General features: G+C 39.9%; 1 protein-coding gene across 1 annotated transcript; it reads left to right on the top strand.

The window, feature by feature from the left end:
* Positions 1-7679: 7679 nt before the first annotated feature.
* Positions 7680-9784, top strand: LOC115674048 (aspartic proteinase PCS1-like). Its single transcript, XM_030596368.2, has 2 exons — positions 7680-8846; positions 8999-9784. Exons 1-2 carry the CDS (start codon positions 7839-7841, stop codon positions 9338-9340), a joined length of 1350 nt encoding a protein of 449 aa, XP_030452228.1. The 5' UTR covers positions 7680-7838; the 3' UTR covers positions 9341-9784.
* The last annotated feature ends 13050 nt before the right edge of the window (positions 9785-22834 follow it).

Below are 22834 nucleotides of genomic sequence, written 5' to 3' on the forward strand. Positions count from 1 at the left end.
TACCCTCAAGCGTAGGCTGAATTTTATGGCCTATACCTAAAGAGTAGAAACATGCAATTGAGGAGGTAAACAGGGCGGTGCAAAATTTTGAAATAGGGAATAGCCAAAAAGAAATAAAAAGCAAAAGCATAAGTTCTATTATGGTGTTCCCATCTACCGTCTCTTGCGTCTTAATTTCGACAGGTGTCCCGCTTAAGCTCTTGCCAAAACCCTAAACGCCAACCAATAGAGACTGCCGCCATCATCTTTTCTTGATGGCCTTCGCCGTTGAAGCCGCTGTCGTCCCCTTTGCACAGTCGAGCCACGACGCTTCATCACCAGCAGCCAATCTTTCGCTGGTTTCTCTCTCTTTGGTCTATCTCTGCTTCTTGTCCCCGACGAGAACCAAGCACCAGCTTGGCCGCCAAGACTCAACGAGCTTCAAACCAATCATGAAGCCCCTTGGAATTCCAAATCTAAAGGCCTAACACATTGCGGATTGGCTCGACAACGACGACAAGCCGGTCCTTATCTGAAAGGTGATGGAAGAGTCGAGAGAGAGAGAGAGAGAGAGGAGCATGGTGTTACAGTTAAATATCCAATGATTTCGGCCGTCGCACGATTAGATGAGTGTCAGGTCACGTGTTAACATCAAGTTTGATTTTGATAGTATATTGGCCCATGATGGGCGATAGGTAATCCGCGCCCTTACCAATTGATCATTTGATTTTCCCAACGTTGAAATTCCAAATCTAAAGGCCTAACACGTTGCGGATTAGCTTGTCGACGATGACGAGCCAATCTTGATCTAAAAGGTGATGGAAGAGTTGTGTGAGAGAGAGAGAGAGAGGAGCTTGGTGGTATAGTTAAATTATCGATATTTTTGGCGGTCCCACTATTAGATGAGTGTCAAGTCAGGTGTTAACATCGTGTTCGATTGTAATATTAAATTGGCCCATGATGAGTTTGTGGGAATAATTGTGACCCACATTATATTATTAATTAATGATTGTATAATTATTTAAATACTAAAACAACTATTGGCAATGAGAAAGTGCAAATCTTTTGAAAAGATACCACTCTTATGAAGATAGAATATGTTTTGATGAAAACACTTATTGATAGCCTTTATAATACTTAAAGACTAAAATGGATTAAAGAAGAGAAATCAGATTTCTTTATTTTCTCCAATTTCTGTAACAATCATTTTCTCAAAATTATTGCTATGAATAAATGTATGTCTTTGTCCCTCTTACTATGAATAAATTATGAAGATCTAAAATTCTTTAATTTATAATTTCTGCATAAAGAATTACATTATTACTTACAGGGCGATAAGGTAATATGCGTCCTTATCTATTTGTCATTGAATTGTGAACCATTACACAATACTTTAAACTTTAATCTTATTACAGCCATCAACACTCTGCCAATTTTTTCCATTAGCATTTTGATGCACTTGACCTTTTAAGGATAAAAAAAAAAATTTCTTTTTTATTTTTTGGAACAAGTGCATTAGAAGTTCTAAAACTTATTACGAAAATACAATCGAGTCCTAATATTTTTAAAAGGTGCAATTAAGTCCTAAAACTTGTCAGGAAAGTGCAATTAAACCATAAAACTTTCAAAAAGTGCAATTGAGTCCTAAAACTTTCAAAAAGTGCAAAAAAAAACTCAATTGCATTTTTATGATAAGTCCTAAAACTTGTCAAATTGGTCCAATCAAGTCCTTCCGTTAATTGCATTTTTTGAAAATTTTAGGACTCGATTGCATTTTTATTATAAGTTTCAGGATTTTATTACATTTTTTTAAAGTTTTGGAACTCAATTGTACTTTCGTGATAAGTTTCAGAACTTTCAATATATTTCTTCTTCTTCTTCTTTTATAAAAGAAGATAAATCACCCTAAATCCCGTGAAATATACGAGTGAAACACATCAGCCCGGAACTCTTGAACGTTAGATACACCCCCGCCTCTTGAATATTGCTTAGAAAATGCATGCCTTTCCAAAAGCCAAACTTTGCTTTATCATTAGAAAACAAAACACGGGGGCTGTCCACCTCACCTTCATGTACGATTTTGACAATCGAACCTGTGTTGCGGTCAACGACATCGTGCCATGCCAAGCACGTCTTGTCCATTCAGCTTGAAGTCGAAGTCGGAGTCGGAGGCTTATGCTTTGCAAATTGCAAGGCAATTATTTGTGTCCGGAGGGAGTCAAATCTGGTTGAACCAATGGATACGTTTCTCAATTCCGTGTGGAAAGAGTTTAGCGGTTGACCAATTCGGATCAACTTTCCCTCTCTGGTCCTTTTCACCAACTTAGAGAGCTACTGCATAGTTGGATGTTGAGGGATCCAGCTGGTGCTTTGAAGCATATCCCAAATTGGTTTCCTTCTTCTTCTTCTTCTCCTTGAATGATTTTTTCAATAACCGAGCGACGTAGCAAGCCAGAGCGATGGTGCTATCGTGTTCTGATCGGCTGTTTGATCGGGCAATTCTCGTTCTCGTCGGGAAGCAGTCCATGCAATGCTCCGAGAAGATTCGAGTTGAAGGCTGGAGGTTCTTACCTTACTTGCCGTCGGAGAAGAACCGATCGAGTTTCGAGAGACTGATGGTTACGTCCCCCTTGCTTGGACATCAACAAGTTTGAAAGGATGAAGAACGTTCAACCTCCGAAAGCAACTTCACATCATTACTCGAATTAGTTCGATAGATTTGCGTCATCAAAGTCCAGCACTTCACTCGTCCAAAAAGTCCTAAACCTATTACACTTTGATCAATTCAGTCATAAATTTTGCAATTTTTTCAATTTAGTCATAAACATTTTCACGTTTTTCCAATTGAGTCCATTCGGCTAATTTTAACTGGAAATTGCTGACGTGGACGCTGATAGTGCCACATAAGACGACCGGCGCTGACGTGGATAATTTTTTTTATAATTTTTTAAAACAAAATTGAATTTATTATTCTTTTCTTTTCTTTTTTCTTTTTTCTTTCTTTTTTTTCAACCAAGTCGGCCGACCTTCGTCGGCCATCGTCGGTAGGCCCTCACTTGTGACCGGCGAGGGTTGGCCGGCAACCCTCGACGGGCTTGGAAAGAAAAAAAAAAGGGAAAAGCAAGAAATAAAAAAGAAGATAAAATAATAATAAAAAATTCAGAAATTTTTTTTTAAAAATTCTAAAAATTATATACGTCAGCGCCGGCCATGCCACGTAAGATGGCCGACATCCACATCAGTGATTTTCAGCTCAAATTAACCGAATTGATTCAATTGGCAAAAATGTGGGAATGTTTAGGACTCGATTGGCAAAATTGAAATGTTCGAGATTGAATCGGCCAAAATACAATAAGTTTAGGACTTTTTGGACACTTAGCCCCTCCACGTCGCGATCGTGCGAAAGAACTTAGGGTGATGACTCATGGTCAATTTGTCAACACGAGCACACAATGCTAGGGGATTCCGACGTATGAGCGAGCGTGCATGCATGGGGGCCTCTCCTAATTCCTAACGAAACCGACGCCACAAGTCTAACATCGCAAGTATCCATCTATCTACCTACACACGTTGACCAAATTCTCTTACGTCTCCTTTCATTTTTATTTATTTAGTTTTTTTTATTGATGTAATCACGAACGTCGTGAGGCGCCGCCACGTGGGCCGGCCAGTTTTTGCCACTAATATCGACGGGGACCATATCGAATATAATAGCATCCATAACCAGCTTTCTTATATTCTTTTTTCTTTTGGTTGGAGAATATTAATCTTTTGGAGTTTCTAAGCAAATGGGTCGGCAAGAGAAATTCTTGCTTGCTTTTTCTTTTTTCTTTTTTTGTGGAATTTTTATGGAAAAATTTGCAATTTTCTTGATTGTGTTTCCGAGTCGATTTGGTAATATTCCGCGAGCTCGAGAGTTTTCTTCTTTTAGGGATGGATTTGCATTCATCACTAAGGGTGCATTCGTTTCGTGGAAAATAAGTGATTTAAAATATTTTCCAAAAAATAATTGCTTATTATCGCTTACAAAAATAAATGAATGGAAAAAATTTTCATCGCCCATAGAAATAGTTAGCCATAGATTGTTATCGATGATGGAAATATTTTCCGTTGAATAATTTTTTTAAATGATATAAGCAATCATTTTTCAGAAAATATTTTCCAAATCAATCATTTTCCACGAAATGAACGCACCAAACAAAAGGTTTTATTTCCATAAGAATTCATCAGTTATTATGTGTTGACAAAGAAAATGCACAAGGCTTAAATTAATAGGTAGAGGGAGATGTGCTAAATCAAGTAATAACACCGTGTGGAATTTGACAAATGGGGGGCCGAGCATGCGAAATAAACTGGGTGTAGAGCCCAACTCTGATACCACCTTAGAATATCTAACCCAAAAACTTAAACTAATCGGTGGAAGGATATCACATGTGTATAGACAAGTGATGTGGAATATTTTAACAATACTATATATATAAATTCTAGCCAAACCACCGATTTATTAAATGTCGATAAAATATATTATAATTCTGCGAAAATTCAACGTTTTCTGAAAATTAAAATAATCATAATTATGTCAGTGTGTTTGGTGGGAACAAGATCAGCAGTCTATTGGGCCCATGCATCGGCCATGCAAAAAGAAAAGTAATGTGAACTAGATTCAGAAATTCACCTAAAATGAATCGATGCCTTTAGATGATGCCTGCATAAAAAGGTGGAATAAACAAATGCAAAGCGGAAAGCAAAGCAAAGCAAAGCAAAGAAAGGAAAAGAAAAACGTGGAATTGCTTTAAAGATCATATAAGAGGCCTGGACGCGGACATTGCAGAACGGTCCTTTAACATATTGGCTTAAGTGACTTGCATTCATTAGCTACACCTATACATATAAAATTATAAATATAAGGCTCCATCTGTTTTGCGGAAAATGAATGATTTAGAAATAATTTTCTTCAAAATGGTCGCTTGTATCACTTATAAATATAATTGAACGAAAAATATTTTCATCGTTTACGAATATGTTTAGACATAAGTTATTGTTGATAATGAAAAAATATTTTTCACTGACTAATCATTTCGAACGATCATTTTTAAGAAAATATTTTTCAAATCGCTCATTTTTCCATGAAATAAATGGAGCCTTGGAAATTATATACGTTCTATCAATGCAATATGTGATATTACGGGTAATTTCGAAGCGAAAAATAAAATGATTTGGTGGCGGGAAAAAAAGAAAACAAGAACGTGTAAAAAGAACCACACGTACAAGAAAGATATTCTGGCGACGGGTACAGGTCAGAAATGGGCCGCGCGATTTGTGGTCCGTCGCTCTCAAAAAAATAGACACAAAAAATCGGATTCTTGTTTCCTATATGTGTTCATCGTTTTTAATGTTTTTGTTCGAGTATTACATGAAGAGTTTAATTAAGAGAATTTTACATCTAGATATGAACTAAACCACATATCCCGGTACCTTCGCTTAACTCTAATATGAGCCCGTCAACATATCAAATTGACCTACATTCATTTAAAAGCTCAAGCCAATGCGTTAGGTATCAATCGGGATTATTAATTGTTCTACACCACATCGATTCTCCTATATGAGACTTTTCTGACACAACTTATGCCCGCATCCCAACACACACAAACAGTCGTTCAACATAAAATTGTGCATACATCACACACACACACACACACACACACACACATACAAGGAGAATGACACAAATGACACAATGTGTAATATAATCCCCGAACTTTTAATTTGTTCAATGTGATCCCTGAATTTTTTGTAAATGTTCAAATCAATCTACCGACTATATGAAAATATTTAATATTGTTCTTGAACTTAAATTAATGGAAAGACAAAATTGATTATTTTTATATAGTCCAATGATTAGTTTGAATATGTACCAAATGTTCAGAGACCACATTGCATGTCTTGTCAAAGTTTTATGACCATTTATGTCATTTTTCATATATATATATATATATATGTGTGTGTGTGTATGTATGCGCGCAAAAATTACTATTATCTATTTATTTGTCTTGCATTTGCAGTGGACGCCAGAAGAGCAAATGGGGTTCTTCGTCCTTTGGGAAGGACTCGAGGGGCCAAACGAGGACATGGAGGGCAAAGACAACTGTCCCACAACACGAACAAAAATATCTTCTTCCCACAATTCGATGAAAAGTTTCAAATAAAACACTACGAAACGAAATGACACACATGACCCGACAATTTAACTCCCTCCACATGAACATATAACTCCACACCATATAGATAAAAATCCCCGTACAAGGTTTCGCTAATGAGCATCTTACCCTACATTTCTTTGAGTAAATGAATCGAAAATGTTTACGGTGAATGCTCGGTTCGCCGCGCAACTTTCACATCTCACATCCATCATCGAAGATCGGTTACCTACCCGTTACGAACAGAATTGCCCGCGTTGATCGTGATAGACGTGCGATGCGTAGAGGAAAGGATTGCGCTGGTCGCACATTCAACATCGACACCGAACGCCTAAGAGAAAAGCTACCCTTTTGAAATCAGTGACGAAGTACAATAACGATGGAATTGCTTGATTGACTTGTCTTATTAGGGTTCCGATCTCTAGCCTCGCATAAAAAGAATGCTGTTTCGAACATAAATGATTATACAAAAAAAGTTAAGCTGGTTTAAACTGGATCTCTTCGATGTCTATGTTTGTGTTGAATATTTTCAATTTGGACATCCCTCCTTCTTGTTCGGTCGTGTTCTGCATTAAAGACACTTGAAGATAGGCCTAATTCCCTAAAAAAACTCCCAACTTTGGATCAAGTCCCAAATCTACTATGAGCTTTTTTTTGTCTAAGAAAAAACACCAAACTTTAGGTTTAGTCCCAAATCTGCCCCGAATTTTTTTTGTCTCAGAAAAATCCTAAACTTTAAGTCCAGTTCCAAATTTACCCCGAATTTTGTTTTGTGCAAAAAAAATCACAAAAATTCAATTTATTTTCAAAAATATACTCCGATGATCCAGTCTCAACTTTACATGGCACTTCCACGTCGATAACAAATCCACATCAACAAAGTAATGGAATTTTTTTTAGCAAAAAAAAAGTTCGGAGCAAATTTGGACTGAACCTAAAAATTAGGTTTTTTTTAAATTAAAAAAAGTTTTTTGGGGTGGATTTATTATCATCCCTAACTTTCATATTCTAGAATTGTTTTATTTTGGAGAATTTCAATAATTTTTATTTGGTTTGATTTGTTATCGAAATGGAAATATGACATCGGTTTGTACCTATTGCCCCATTACTTTGCTGATGTGGATTTGTTATGACGTGGAAGTGTCATGTCAAGTTGGAACTGGATCACGGGGATATGTTTTTGAAAATAAATTGAAATTTTGCTGATTTTTTTTACATAAAATAAAGTTCGGAGTAGATTTCGGATTAAACCTAAAGTTTAGGAATTTTTTTAAGATGAAAAAAAAATTTAAAGTAGATTTAAAACTTGACCTAAAGTTTGGAATTTCGTGGGGAATTCACCTCTCGGAGATATGGAAATTTCTTTTCCGGGAGCCAAAAAGCAGAAGGAGAAAGAAAAGTATAATCGGGCAGAGAGAGGCGGATACGACACACAAATCTCACTAGCGGCTAAAACGAAAGATCCGACCCGTCATTAAAGCCTAACCGCTCCGATTCAAAGAAACCGCGTCTTCCTTTTCCCTTGCTCTGTTTTTTCCTCTCCTTTGTTCCTCTCCGCTCTGCTTCCCCCCACCCCTCCATTCACGAGACTGCATAAATACTCATCCTCCCCTGTTTCACCCCACCCACATCTCTCCCTCTCTCTGTCTCTCTCCGGAAGCCATGGCTGTCCGCAGAAGCTCCGTCGTCGTCACCCTACCCTTCTTCTTGTTCTGCTGCTTCTGCTCTGTTTCCCTCTCGAAGCAAGAACAGAGCCACCATAACCAGAACAAGTCGTCGTCGTTCTCTCTCTCTTTCCCTCTCCAATCCCACCCTCTCCCCCACCACAAGCTCCATTCTCTCCGCCCATCTCTCGCCTCCGCCGCCGTGGCCGTCAAGTCTCCGTTCAAGTTCTCCATGGTCCCGGTCGTGTCCATCCCCATCGGGACTCCCCCGCAGACCCAGGACATGATCCTCGACACCGGGAGCCAGCTCTCCTGGATCCAGTGCCACGGCAAGGGCAAGAAGGCGGCGGCGGGGGGGGCGGCTGGGCAGCCGCCGTCGCCGTCGACGGCGACGTTCGACCCGTCCCTGTCCTCCTCCTTCTCGGTCCTCCCCTGCAACCACCCGCTCTGCAAGCCGCGCACCCCCGACTTCACCCTCCCGACGTCGTGCGACCAGAACCGGCTCTGCCACTACTCCTACTTCTACGCCGACGGCACCCTCGCCGAGGGCAACCTCGTCCGCGAGAAGTTCACCTTCTCGACCACCCAGACCACCCCTCCCCTCATCCTCGGCTGCGCCACCAGCTCCGGCGACGACAAGGGCATTCTGGGGATGAACCTCGGCCGCCTCTCGTTCCCCTCGCAGGCCAAGGTGTCCAAGTTCTCGTACTGCGTGCCCGCCCGCGCCTCCCGATTCGGGCCGTCCCCGACCGGGTCGCTGTACCTCGGCGACAACCCGAACTCCGGGGCGTTCCAGTACATCGGCCTCATGACCTTCGGCCAAAGCCAACGGATGCCGAACCTGGACCCGCTCGCCTACACGGTGGCAATGCAGGGGATCAGGATCGGGACCCGGCGCCTCAGCATACCTCAGACGGCTTTCCGGCCCGACGCGAGCGGGTCGGGCCAGACCATGATCGACTCGGGCTCCGAGTTCACCTACCTGGTGGATGAGGCCTACGATAAGGTGAGTGAGAATATATTTCATGTACGAGCTATACTCGTGTCCTCAATCAAAGTTCACGTTTTCGAAATTCAACATTCATTATTCCATTCACTGCGACGCGTAATCGTCTCAATTTTAACTGACGTAACTGATGCACCGATTCACTTGATTAGGTAAGGGAGGAAGTGGTGAGGCTCGTGGGACCGCGAATGAAGAAGGGGTACGTGTACGGTGGAGTGGCGGACATGTGCTTCGACGGCGATGCCGCCGCGATCGGGCAGTCCATAGGCGACGTGGCCTTCGAGTTCGAGAAGGGGGTGGAGATCGTGGTGGCCAAGGAGAAGGTCCTGGCCGAGGTGGACGGCGGGGTCCACTGCATGGCCGTCGGGAGGTCCAGCATGCTCGGCGCCGCGAGCAACATCATTGGCAACTTCCACCAGCAGGACCTGTGGGTCGAGTTCGACCCGGGCAACCGCCGAGTCGGCTTTGGCAGGGCTGACTGCAGCAGATCATAGGACCCCGGAACCTCAGCCTCGACGGCAACTTTTATGTCACGTGACGTGCCCATTTGGGGTTTATCCACCACATGTCACGTGATATAAGCGATGCCTGAATGAGTTAATCCCTCTGGAGGAAGGCTCGGAGTACATGGAAATTGACATGGTTTGTGCAGCCTAGGAGTAAATAAAGGGAGTGGGGTTTGTGTTGGACAATGATATGGAGGAGGAGATGGATGTCGTGATTAAAGAGGTTTGTCCTACAATCTGCAGATGGAAATTAAGACAACATGGGCCATGCAAATTGGCAAGATTAGTGTTGGTCCCCGCCCTTTTTTTGGGGGTTTTTTGGTGTGTTCTGTAATTGTATGTGTATCTAGAGTGACCTAGAGAGGGCTTGTTACAGCATTATATATATATGTGAATATGACAGTGTACAAGTAAAGTACTAATCTTGAGTGACATTGTTGAGCCTTTGTTGAGACACGAGCAATCCTTTGTTTTAATTCCACGGACAGGGGCCTTGACGATGTCATTTTGCGAGACGACTAGACAATGGGTCCTCGCTATCTCCCAAGCTCATATTCCAATTTTTATCATGAGATAATTACATTGATGGTTCTTGAACTTCGGTCGAATCTGTAACATGATTTCTGAATTTTTAATTTATCCAATGTGATCTTTAAACTTTTAATTTGTTTAATTTTTTTTTTTGATGACCCAGGGAACCCCCGCACGGCCGACAACCGGGAGGTAAACCCTGGGGGCGACACGTGCTAGCCACCACACACGTGCACCGGTTAAGTTTTAATTTGTTTAATATGAATATGGTCTCTAAACTTTTGAAAAATGTTCAATCTAATCTCTAGATTATATTAAAATATTCAATAATATTCCTAAACTTGAATAAATTAAAAAATAACATTAAATATTTTCATATAAATTAATAAATAAATTAAATATATATTTAAAATTTAAAATTTATGAATCACGTCATATATTAAATTAAAATTCATCGATCATATTAAAAATTACATTATACATATTACCAACGAGAACCCTTTGATTGATTGATGGGCATGTTTAGAATGGTAAAACTGCGAGAAGAACACGCGTCAACGGATGATTTTTGCTTTCTTGTACAGCTTGCGTTGACAGAGTCAAGGTGTGCAGAGTGATGAAAACGACGCTTCATTGTCTTCAAAGAAGAGAACAGAGATGACTGATCTCGGCAATATCCTTTAATTTAAAGCCAAGCAGAACCTTCGGAATAAGCTTTGGTCCAATCGGGTAGAAATTTCTCCTGAAATCTCGATCGCTCTTTGAATAGGGATTATGAACATGCCCTTACCTAGGTCTTACCGTTCGATTGATAGTTCTAAAGTCGAAGTCGTTGTGTTAAGTCGAATTGAAAGGTGCGTTTTGTCGGTGATTAAAAGGAAAGGGCGAGCAATTCGGTCCTACTCTTGAACTTTTAGGCTAATTAAATGAAAAGCCGGGTTTGAATTTTGTGAACACCCTCGATCTTGATCTGGGTTTAAAGGAAGGAAGGAAGCGAATATAAGCGGGAGCTTCATCAACATGCGTGTCTATACTATATGGTGTTCGAACATTGCTTAGCATAGAGTATAATTCGGTCGTGCTTCAGAAGGTTTTGAGTTCGATACTCCCACCTGGCTGGTGCATGTTAAGCAAATGTGACATCTTATTTCGAAAGGTTAAGCCCCGTTTGTTTACTCTTAAGTAAAAATAAAACGCCCTCTATTTTACATTCCCATCGAAAATTAAAGTATTATTTAAACTTTAACAAACTATGGAACAGTTGAGTGCGAGTCTACATGTTAATGTTTGAGTGTTTTTGAAAGTTTGAGGAGCTTCGAACTTAAAAAAGAAGAAGAAGAAGAAGTCAAGTGTATGAGGTGTAAAATTTAGATTAAGTGAAAAATAATGAGCCAAAGTCAATCCAGATTTTTTTTTTTAAAGAGACGCTTGCAATTAATGGACAGTGCATATAATGGCAACGAAAATGGACCTAAGCAGCTCATTAAAAGGCTCAAAGGGAGACTGGGGAAGAAACCCCCGGTAGGGTGGAGATATCTCCGTATAAGTTCTCTTCGTCTCTAGGGAAGAAAAACAACTAAAGGGAACTTAGAGGCCTATGGGTGGAGAAGATAGACTCCACTTAAGCTTCGGAACAATTATTTAAACTTCAACAAATTATGGAACAATTGAGTGTAAGTCTACATGTTAATATTTGAGTGTTTTTGAAAGTTTGAGGAGCTTCGAACTTAAAAAAAAAAAAACGTCAAGTGTCTCAGGTGTGAGATTTAGATTAATTGAAAACTAATAAGCAAAATTCAATCCATATTTTTTTGGAAAAATGCCACCAAAAACCCTAAACTATGTCACTTGTGACAGATTTACTATGAACTTTTTTTTATAACACGAAAAACCTCAAACTATGCCACTTGTGACAAATTTACCCTAAACTTTTTTTTGTGACACGAAAAACCCCAAACTATGCCACCTGTGACACATTTACCCCACATTACTTTGGCCCATGGGTATTTTCGCCTTTTTCCTTGTTCATTTTTTTTCTTTTCTTCTCTCCGACAGAGGAAGCCGGCGAGGGCAGCCCTCGCCGGCGTCAAGCTCGCCGGATCTGGCGAGGGCGACCCTCGCCGGTGTCGGGCGAGGGTCGCCCTCGCCCGACGCCGACGAGGGCAACCCTCGCCAAATCCGACCCTCACCCGACGCCAGCGAGGGCAGCCTCGCCCGATGCCGACGAGGGTTGCCGTCGCCTGGGCAGGCGACGGCAGCCCTCGCCCAACGCCGGCGAGGGTTGCCCCCGCTTGGGCGAGCGAGGGCAGCCCTCGCTGGCTTCCTCCGCCGGAGAGAAGAAAAGAAAAAAACAGAAAAAGGAAAAAGACGAAAATGCCCATGGGCCAAAGTAATGTGGGGTAAATGTGTCACATGTGGCATAATTTGGGGTTTTTCGTGTTACAAAAAAAAGTTAAGGGTAAATCTGTCACAAGTGGTATAGTTTGGTGTTTTTCGTGTAACAAAAAAAAGTTCAAGGTAAATTTGTCACAAGTGACATAGTTTAGGATTTTTGGTGACATTTTCCCTATTTTTTTTTAAGAGTTGCTTGCAATTAATAGATAGTGCATACAATGGTAACGAAACGAACATGATTGACATACTCTAGTAAATTATCTTTTCTTAAGTTAAATACCAGGAAAAAGATAAAGCACTTTTGAAGTAAATAAAGCGGGAATTAAGCCTTATTAGGAGCATTTAAAGAATAAAATCCAAATGCACTGGGCTGATGAAGGAGAGTGCGCCCTTAAAATTGATCGATAATATGCACTAGTAAGAGTGCAGATATCGCCTAACTTTTAAACCAGAAAAAAGGAGGAGAAATACCAAAAATTTATTGCATATTTAACCCGTGACCACTTCCATATTTTGAAAATACCCCATAGATAGCCGAGCTTTATTTTTTTGGAGACTACTTTGCATCTTCACATCAATTATCCTTGCGTCTCTATTTATGACAATGGCATTTTCATTTCCAAAAGTGCCCATCGCAAATTCTAAATCACGCCTGACCAAAACACTCAAAACCAACTAAAAATCAGATCACCCAATCACTAAGCAAGATGTTAAAACAAATTTGCAAAGAGCGGCAATTCGATCATTCGAACGTAGAACTTTGTTTAGACATATGTGAATGATATGCAAAAACAGAGATATGCAAATGGTCTGCGGATCGAAGACGAGACATGTCTTTTGTATATTCTAAGAATAGAAAAAGATAATTATAAGAAGATGGGAATGCATGGGAATGTCGAGGGGAAACAAGACATGACCTTAACAACTGCCAAAATGGACTGCTCCGCAACCTTTGATAGCGTCCAAAGGGGCAACTACTATCAATTTCAACTTTGGACACCTCAACGGGGCTCTCGCGGAATCCCCCTCATTAAAGTATTTCTTCTTCGGCGGACTTAAATGAGAAAGGGGATAACTACATACGTATATATCGCACACATAGCTTGTAATCGTCTAGTGTTCTCAATATTGTGCCTTGAAGAGAACTCGAACCTCCACGCTCTTTAGCACGAAATCTAGAGTCTTGCGTTGGGTACTTGGATTTCACGTTACTTTACACAGATTTATGGTGAAATCATGTAAGTTATAAATGCGAAGATGGCAGATGTTATGTTACTAAACATGATTTTGAATATCGGTCTTTGTATGTTTTAGGGTATAACTCTCTCTCTCTCTACATAAACAAGCTTTTATACTTAGATTCCATTTGTTTAGCAAAAAATGAATGATCCGAAAAACATTTTAGTCGATGAAAAATGCTTCATTGTCGATAACAATTTATATTTAAATATTTTCGTGGACGATGAAAACTTTTTTCGTTTCATTCAATTTTGTAAGTGATAAAAGTCATTATTTTTAAGAAAATATTTTCCAAATCTAGAAAAATAAATGATTTGAAAAATATTTTCCTGAAAATGATCGCTTGTGTATTGTTTGAAATTATTAATCGATGAAACATATTTCATTATCGATAATGATTTATGTCTAATATTTTCGTGGACGATAAAAACTTTTTTCTTTCGTTTGTTTTTATAAGAGATATAATCGATTGTTTTTAAGAAAATATTTCTCGAATTATTTATATTCTATAAAACATACGCACCCTAAATATAAAACTTGGACATTTGAAGTCGTGTGACAAAGCTCAGAAGTCTGGTATCAATTCATTCAAACCGGCCATATGTCTTACAGGCTGGAACCTGAACTTGGCCGTATGCCCTGTCTTATGATAACTGAGGCTGCGGTCCATTCAAGACTCTGTATAGTCCTCTATGCGACTTCCTGACACTCGCCTTATTAAACACTACGTGCACAAATCGATTTGGTTGCGAATTGAATGGACTCTTACTAAGCAAATCTGACTAATGATGTGTAGCTACTAGTCAACACGTGCATTGTTTTAAATAACTACCTAATAATATTCATCCTTTTAAACACTTGTTAAGGATTTTCGTTGCGACATTCGCATTCAATGACCATTATTTCTTATTAAAAATATTTGACTATTATCTTTTGACAATTAGGACATTTAGATATTAATAAATACCTTCATTTAACAGCTCAAAGTTTTAGAGTAATTGATAATGATCTTACAAAATTTTTCGGGATATCAGAACAGGAGTTCCGACTTCGGATTTTTCTAGACCCTCTTATCTATCTCTCTTATTATATATTTTCACACTCGGTCCTGAACCAAAGTCCAACGTTCGTGCAAAATAGAGGATTGGAGTATCTAAATATTAAAACATGCGTACCCTTTTTCTTTTTCTGTTTTTTACACGAAAGTTACCACGAAAATCTGACTTAAAAGGAGAACCCAAACAAGATCCTAGGTTCCCAGACAGATAGATATGCAATAAATGTGTGGAGGAAGACGACATTAAAGACAAAAGAGGCTAGGTGTCAAATGAACAAAGGAGTAAGTGGCAAAAAGATCTTTGCTTTAACGAGGAAAAAGGCAGGGGCCTCCTCAAAAATCACATGAAATTAGCTTCGAGTGATGGAAAGGAGAGAGCGTGGTTTTGAGATTTTTTTGGAACCATTTATTCCCGACATACTCACATGATCTTTTTATAGTAGTGAAAACAACAAAGTTTAACCTTCGATGCGATCGCCACTTTTTGTTCTTTCTTCGTTTTCTTTCGCTTTTAGCCCTTGAGGGGTCGGCAATTGCTGATTGGAAGGAGGTGCGAGCGTCCCCTCGACGTTGGCAAATCGATTGAATATCACTTGATTAGTCAATGCGCCATCGCCTTCAACCCACGTGAAAGCTTTTGCCAAGCTCATCTCGGGATGAGTTTAGCATTATCAGTTGATAAATCATTTGTAAATCACCTTTAACACGTGAAAGTTTGCCATAATGATGTTTAGGACCACCGACGTGACTGTTCATGATCTAATCCTCTCTCGATATTTATTGCCTAAAATTTCTCCATTTTAAGGTTGTTAGATTTTGATGGATGCCCCTTTGAGGTTAAAGTAATTAAAGAGAAAAGGAAAAAGTTTGATTTTTAGCACTTCAAGCTCTTATCGCAAACTATGTAATGAAAGTTGAATCCCGACCCTTTTTTTTCCGATGTTGTGAATAGTTATCGATATGGCGCTTAGGAGTATGCCAAGGAATTGGGAACCGTCCAGACTACCCGAAAATCGGACGGGACCGGCCCAGAACCAGTGGATTTCGGTCCGGTTCTCGGTTTCATGTGTGGAACCACCCACTTGGACCGAACAAGTAATATAATTATATATTTTAAATTTTTAAAAAATAAAAATCCTAAACCTAATCTAAAACTCATTCGAGCCTCATCTTATTTCAGACTGTTTCACTCTCATCTCGATCTCTCTCTATCGTCTCAATGTCTCACTCTCACCTCGGTGACTCGGTCTCTCCGTCTCCGTCTCTCGAGTCTCAACACACGGCCTTGACTCTCATCGATTCACATGGCCTCGACTGTCAACTTCTGTCGAGACTCGAGACTGGTTATTCAGTAGTTTCAGCATGCATTGTTGTCCTTTGATGGAACGATAAGTAGGCAAATGAAAATTCTTCGAGATTGATTTCAAGCTAGCAAGAAGGTTTTCTTAGCCTTCTCATAGTTGCCTGCAGTGGTTTTGTTGCTGGACTATGGTATAGTGTCAACGCTCCACTTGTTTTTTCACTTGCTGCTGTCTTGTTGCTTTGCTTGCGTATGCTACTCTTCAATAGACCGACCCATTTTCTGATTTGTCTAGGAAAGCTTGGTTGCAACCAATGGACAATTCCCGGTTTCAATTTTACAGAACCGGTCCTTAGTGGGCGGTTCCCAATTCTAAAGTGGAAACCGCCCACTCGGACCATGCTCACCCCTAATGGCGCTCATTAACGTCATTCTTTTATTAGTGCAAAAGCAATGTCATTATTAGTGTTTGCATCTATTATGGCGGAATGAAATGAAATGGAAAGGAGTGGAACGATAATTGCAATGTCTTTGTTTGGTGAGTTATGGGAATGGAAATTTTTGTGCTTCATTGTAAAAAAAAATGTTGTGGGAACGGAATTGAATAAGAATTATCTAATAATTTAATTTACACTGCACTTGCCTTACCCTTTACTTTTATTGATATGTGTAAAATAATATAATAATTGCTTATAAGTATAATCTAATAATATTCTTTAATTTGGAATTATTTATTTATTCTGATCGTATTATTCATTAGTTGCAATTTACTAACATACTTTAAATAATTAAATATAGTTTATAATAGATTCTTAGCTATAATGTATAGTAATCTAAATCTAAACATTTAACAATAAATTAACATTAATTTGAAATTATTAATTTAATTATTGTCTAATAGGGTAACATTAAATATTTCTAAACATTATCTAAAATGATTAATTTTTTAATATTAATGATGATTTTCATAATTCATTAGCTATTATTTCAAATGCTTAATTATCTGTAAATAATTCATATTTCTCAATTTATTATTTCTAAATTAGTTGAACATTAATTTTTTTATCTTTTATGTAGGAATAAGGAAAGGAATCATGATTCCTCTACTGATTTTATCAATGGAATGCCCATTCCACCTCATGGACACCAACCAAACATGGGTTGGATGGAAGAAGAGCATTCCACAACCAAACATGCAACAAGAGATGTGAGTGCGGCTTTGGCTAGATCCATGAAAAAATCAAAAGTCAAAAGCACATTTTGACTTTCCAAATAAGACAAAACTCCTTCAATTTTATAATAAATCACTTTATATATCAACTCTTACACAATTCGAGAGACTCGAAACATTTAAAATCCAATTCCCAATGCCAAAATAAAATTACGTATAAATGAAAGAAAAGTTCAAATGGAGGAGAAAGACAGACCAAAATTAGATATAATATGTTTTGCCAAAAAAGAAGAGAAAGGACCTGATTGATTCTTTTTAGAGTGGTTTGACAGCCTCAAATGAAATTTGAAAACTGGCGGTTGTTGAGCAGAAAAGCAAGAAGAAATTCTTTTTTGGCCAAATAACGTGTTCACATAAATATGCCCAAAACAGATAAAACGAGACAGAAGTTACAAGGGGACAAGAGCTGTAGTAGTGTGCTGGCTTTGCAATCAACATGAGGTTTGAGGCGTGCTCTATCGCAGTGTGTGTGTGCTCAGAATGAATACCTTTTCTTCGTTTCGATTAGTTAAGTTGAAGACCTAAGAAATAAGCATGTTTCGCAGTTGCGAAGATTTTGTGAAGCCAGAGCAAGCGATTTTATTTTTTGGTAATCCAAGAACATGACGGTAAATATTTTTTTGGTCGAAAGAAAATTTCATTAATATATCATAAGCAAATATGAGAGGAGCATAGGAAGCTTTCGGGCAAAGCAAATCCCAAATGAGCGGCAAAACAAAACAAAACCCAGAAAACAAAAGAGTATAACTTCAGTTATAAGCACACTTTTAATCTAAAAAAACAAGCGGGGGCGATCACAAACCATCATTGATGGGCACACGCAGAGATCTTCCGCTCCAAAAACTACGACTTCCAGTACGCGCCTAGATTTGGCGTCCTCAACACCATCGTCATATGAAGACAACAACAATAACATGTTGAACCACCATTGCTCGAACGCCTCTAAGAAAATCTCAGATCTAGATTTAAATCGAAAGAGAAAAGCTCTTAGATTTAGATCTACACCTAAATCGGAAGAGGAGATCTTCTACCGAATTTCGGAGAAGTCATGGAACCACGTCCCGAGCATCCAGCTGCCTGGACTGATGACAACATTCTCACAAATTTTTCAGTTGCAAACAGATTTATTCACTACGATGAGCAAAGAAAAGCAACAACAATGAGTGAAAGAAAACGTTAAATGAACCGAAAAAAGGACTCCAATGTTAGATCCGAAGAGCATAAAAAAGGGGAATCAAGGCCTAGAAAAGAAAAGCAAAGCAAAGCAAAGCAGGCTCTCATCTTTGATGGAGGGTTTTTTCGGGAGAGAGAGGGTTGCTAATATAGAGATTAGGATTTTTTTTAGAATTTGGGGTTCAAAAACACGATTGCGATTAGCCGGCTACTACAATGGAATTAGCATGGTAACTCGCAGCCATGACCCCCACTTGAATATGGTTGGACACGAATGCAATACGATCATTGGTTGCGTCTCACAAATTGACACAAAATTGACCCGAACATGAATAGTCTCAACCCATAAACTGTTAACTTTGTATCCCGTTCGAGTCATGTTATCATGTCATGTCATACATCGCCACCCATGCTCCAAACGGTTGTCAAGAGCAGAATAAATCGCCATTCCACGAGGGCCAAAATCTCCAAATGATTACTTATCATTGAGAGAGGGTAATTAATAATAGGTAGGATCTGAAGACCCGCGGTCCATGTGTTCCAAATTACGCAAATCTTGTCTCTATATCTCCTATGCAAACCTAGTGATAACTCGTTAAGCAAAAAATAAAGAAACTAATGATGAATCAACCTTTCATTATCCGATGCAAGCAATGAATATTATATTCTTTATTTGTTGAATTAATATGTTAATTTATTCATAAACCAAAAGGATATATATATATATATATATATATATATATATATATATATGTATGTATGTATGTATGTATGTATGTATAAGTACGATTTCCAGAGGGTTGTTTTGAGACTAATGGGGTTCGGTTTTAGGATATAGGGTGGGTAATTCCAAATCAGCCCAGCTGCCCGTGCTTATGCATGCGACTGTTTTGCTAATTATAGTAAAGCAAAGCTGAAGGATTTTTTATTTTTTTTTTTGGTAACCGAGGTGTCCAAGTCAGCTTGCGCGCACCTCGACTATTCCTCGGGGGAGACTAGCACAGCAACCCACCGCCATGGCCCCCCACTTAAATAACAAGTGCTCAGCTGGGGAATCGAACCTGGGACCAGTGCGCCTAACCACAAAATCCCAAGTACGCCCTAACCAACTGAGCTACCCATGGGTGGGTGCAAAGCTTAAGGATTTCATCCTTAAATTTTCTAAAAGGTCCATAAACACCCTAATATAATAAGGCCAATATAATAATTACATTTTTCCTAAAATCTTTAGATATTTATATCTTTAATAACTATATATATTGGGGGTGATCGGTTCCCAGTTCAGTCTAGTCTCAACCAGAAGCCGAGAACCGGACCTGAAGGACCGGTCCAACGGAATTGGTGGACGCCGAGATTATCAGCCAAGTCGATGGTCTAGCCAAGGAAGAAGTCGGAAAGGATGGCCACGGGAGGATTGGGGTGGGAGGCTAACCACCAGGCGAAGTGGAGGCGAAGGGCTGGAGTATGGGGTGGGGAGGGAAGGGAAGGGGAGGAAGAGGGTCTGGACGGAGGGGTGTGTGGAGAGGAGGGTTAAGGAGGGGGAGGTTCTTAGGAGTGACCAACATGGTGAGGGCGAGTCTACGAAGGGAGAGCTGGTGGGTGAGGTCTAGGTGCGGAAGCATGTGGCCCTGTGTTGGATAGGGGAATAGCAGTACGTGTGGATGTGGAGAGTCCATGGAGATGAAGAGATGTTTATTTTGATTTATCTATAAAAAAAATGGATTCGGTCCGGGCGGTTCGGATCCCATCCTGAAACTGGGAATGGAATGCTCGTCACCGGTTCCATTTTTATGGAATCGAGAATCGAAAATGCAACCTCTAGCCGTCTAGAACCGGCCAGTCCATCCGATCTGGGCAGTTTTCGGTTCGGGTGGTTCCCGTTAAACACCCCTAATACAAATCTTCAAATTTCTTAATTTAGACACATAATTACCATCCTCTTTACTTTTTGATATTCCATTTTAGAAAGAGTAAAATTTTTACTTCAAATGAAAAATAAAAATCGCCCTAAACATTCTTTCCACATTGATACACAAATCCCAATTCGGGTGTTCCTTTTTATGTGATGAAGATGTTGACCTCACTATCATAATCATCATAATTGCCAGTTCATCTTTCCACGAGAGGGCAAGTGGTCATGAGGGAGAGCGGAAGAGAGGTTAAAAAAGTACTAATTACCCAATGAGTTCAAAGTGAAATCAATCCCCACTTTGAAAAGGACATACGGTAGAGCCAAGAGAAGAGAGAAGAAGCGTCATGATGGATGGAAGAAGCCAACAAAAGAAGAAAGTGAGTAACAAAGTGCTAGAGAACAGCTGTGGCCAGAAGGCAAGGCGTGTGCTGTTGGAAGAAGGCAGAACACATTGACCAGAATATACAAATGAATAAAGAGAGATGGAGACAGAGGAAGGGGAATGCAGTGAAGGTGTGGAATAAAGCCGGAGCCAGATACGCACGCTTGTGCAATCTGGACAGCAAAAGATTGACGACCCAATCAATCAATCAATCAATCTGTCCCCGCAGGCCATTCCTACCGACTTCTTTGACGACCGCAAGATAGTCCAAATCTGTGATTGAAGAGGCCTTGCATTGGGAAATTAGGGAAAACGAGAGGATTGAAAGGGTGGGTGGAATTTTAAATTCTGGGGCATCTTTTTTCTCCCTCCCTCTCCAACAAATTCAGACTTAAGGAATCGATTCTTCATTAGAGAGTACATAGGATTTCGTATTTAGTGAAATGTTCCATGGTTTCGAGACTTGCCCGCCAAAAGTGAGTTTCCACATCATGAAATAAAATGAGTCGCCATCCATTGTGATTCTTGTATTGCCTTTGTCATCCCTTGTCGCCATGCTTCCTTCGTCTCTCTCGCCCCATAACTTTTTCTGAGATCGCCGTCCTCTATTGCAACTCTTTATTGCTCATCCGCCCATCCCAACCCGGCTTGTTCATCGTCGCCCTTGCTACATTCTTTGTTGGCTTCAAACCCATGGGTCAATTGCATTGTGACCCAATGTATCAAAAGCAGTACCGAAGGGTCGACTAGTATGCAGTTTAACTGGTTCAATTGGTCAGATCGGTGAAACCAAGCGGTGTGGTTATTTAAAGTATTTCTAAAACTATTTAAGTTAATATAATATATATATACTACATGATTTACATAAGCGTGTCATGCAACCAAGTTGGCAAAGTCATTTACGCATTTCAGAGAACATAGGTGCAAATCTCCCATGGTCTTTCTTTGTGTTTTTAGAAAAAACAATGTAGAAGATATGTTATAAACAATGTAGGATATCCGTAGCCCAGGTAGAAAACCTTGAGGGTTTGACTCTCTCGCTTATTATCACAACTCACATTTTCGCCATCACCCACCGTGAGCCATTTCACTCTCACCATCACACTTTATGCTGCAGTTAGAGGTGATCAGTGGCGAGTCCTAGCCGAGCCCGCCTCATAGGTCAGGTCTAATTTGTTGCCTAGGCTTGCCGAATAGCCAAAAAGAAAATTGGTATCAGATTGGGCTTTATAAGTGGGTAGTCTCGTTTCAACCAAAAACAAAGAGTTGGTAGTCTCATCCAAACCAATCCAAAATTGCCCTTCACGCCTATGTGATTCGAAGGGCTTTGTGCATTGCCCGGACCATGATCACATCTAACTACATCTCCTCGCATCCTGTCGCTTCTCTTTCACCGCGGCTTTCTGGCGTTGGGAGCTTGCCGCCTCTCTTTCGCTATAGCTTCATGGCCATGCACTTAACTTACCCTTAACCGGTGCCCAGCTGCTCATTAGAGCTCACGTTGCCGTGGCCACCGTCCGAAGGGGCTGCGGTCATCGGCATTGCTAGATTTTCCTTGGCTGAAATCATAGGTTCTTCTGTCGGATCATTTACTCTCCCGCATGGGCCTCATGCTCCCCGTGCATATTTGGCCTTGGTCCTTATGGCCTTTGGTTGTTTTGGGCCTCCGTGGCCTTGTGCTTATGTTTGTATTCCTTTCGGCTAATGTAGCTGCATTGTCTATGTACGTATGAGTACTAGTGGTAAAGGCCCAAATTAGTTATGATTAAGCTTTTGAAAAGTTCTGTTTGGGCATAGCCGAAATTCACCCATTGGGCCAAAATGGACGAGTCCGTCAGACCAAGTCGCCGGGCCATGATTGAGCTACAATTTTTTTATGGATAATGACCTAAACAGTCGTTGAACTTTCCTGAATTTTTAATTTGCTCAATATAGTCTCTGAACTTTAATCAAATATTCAATGTGGTTCCTTAACTTTTAATTTGTTCAAGTAGTCTCTGAACGTTTGGTACGTGTTCATTGTAGTTCCCGAACTATATGAAATGTTCAACGTGATCCTGAACTAATGGAAGGACTACATTGTACATTTTCATATAATTCATAGACTAATTTGAATATTTACCAAATGTTCAAGGATGAGATTGAACAAATTAAAAGTCGAGGGACCACATTGCATATTGAGTTAAAGTTCAAGGATCACGTTGAGTAAATTAAAAATTCATGGATCACATTGCACATTGGATTAAAGTTCAGCGATTACATT

Source organism: Syzygium oleosum, unplaced genomic scaffold, assembly GCF_021117445.2.
Source record: "Syzygium oleosum isolate NSW1041296 unplaced genomic scaffold, Sole_v2.1 Sole_v2.19, whole genome shotgun sequence".
Lineage (NCBI taxonomy): Eukaryota > Viridiplantae > Streptophyta > Magnoliopsida > Myrtales > Myrtaceae > Syzygium > Syzygium oleosum.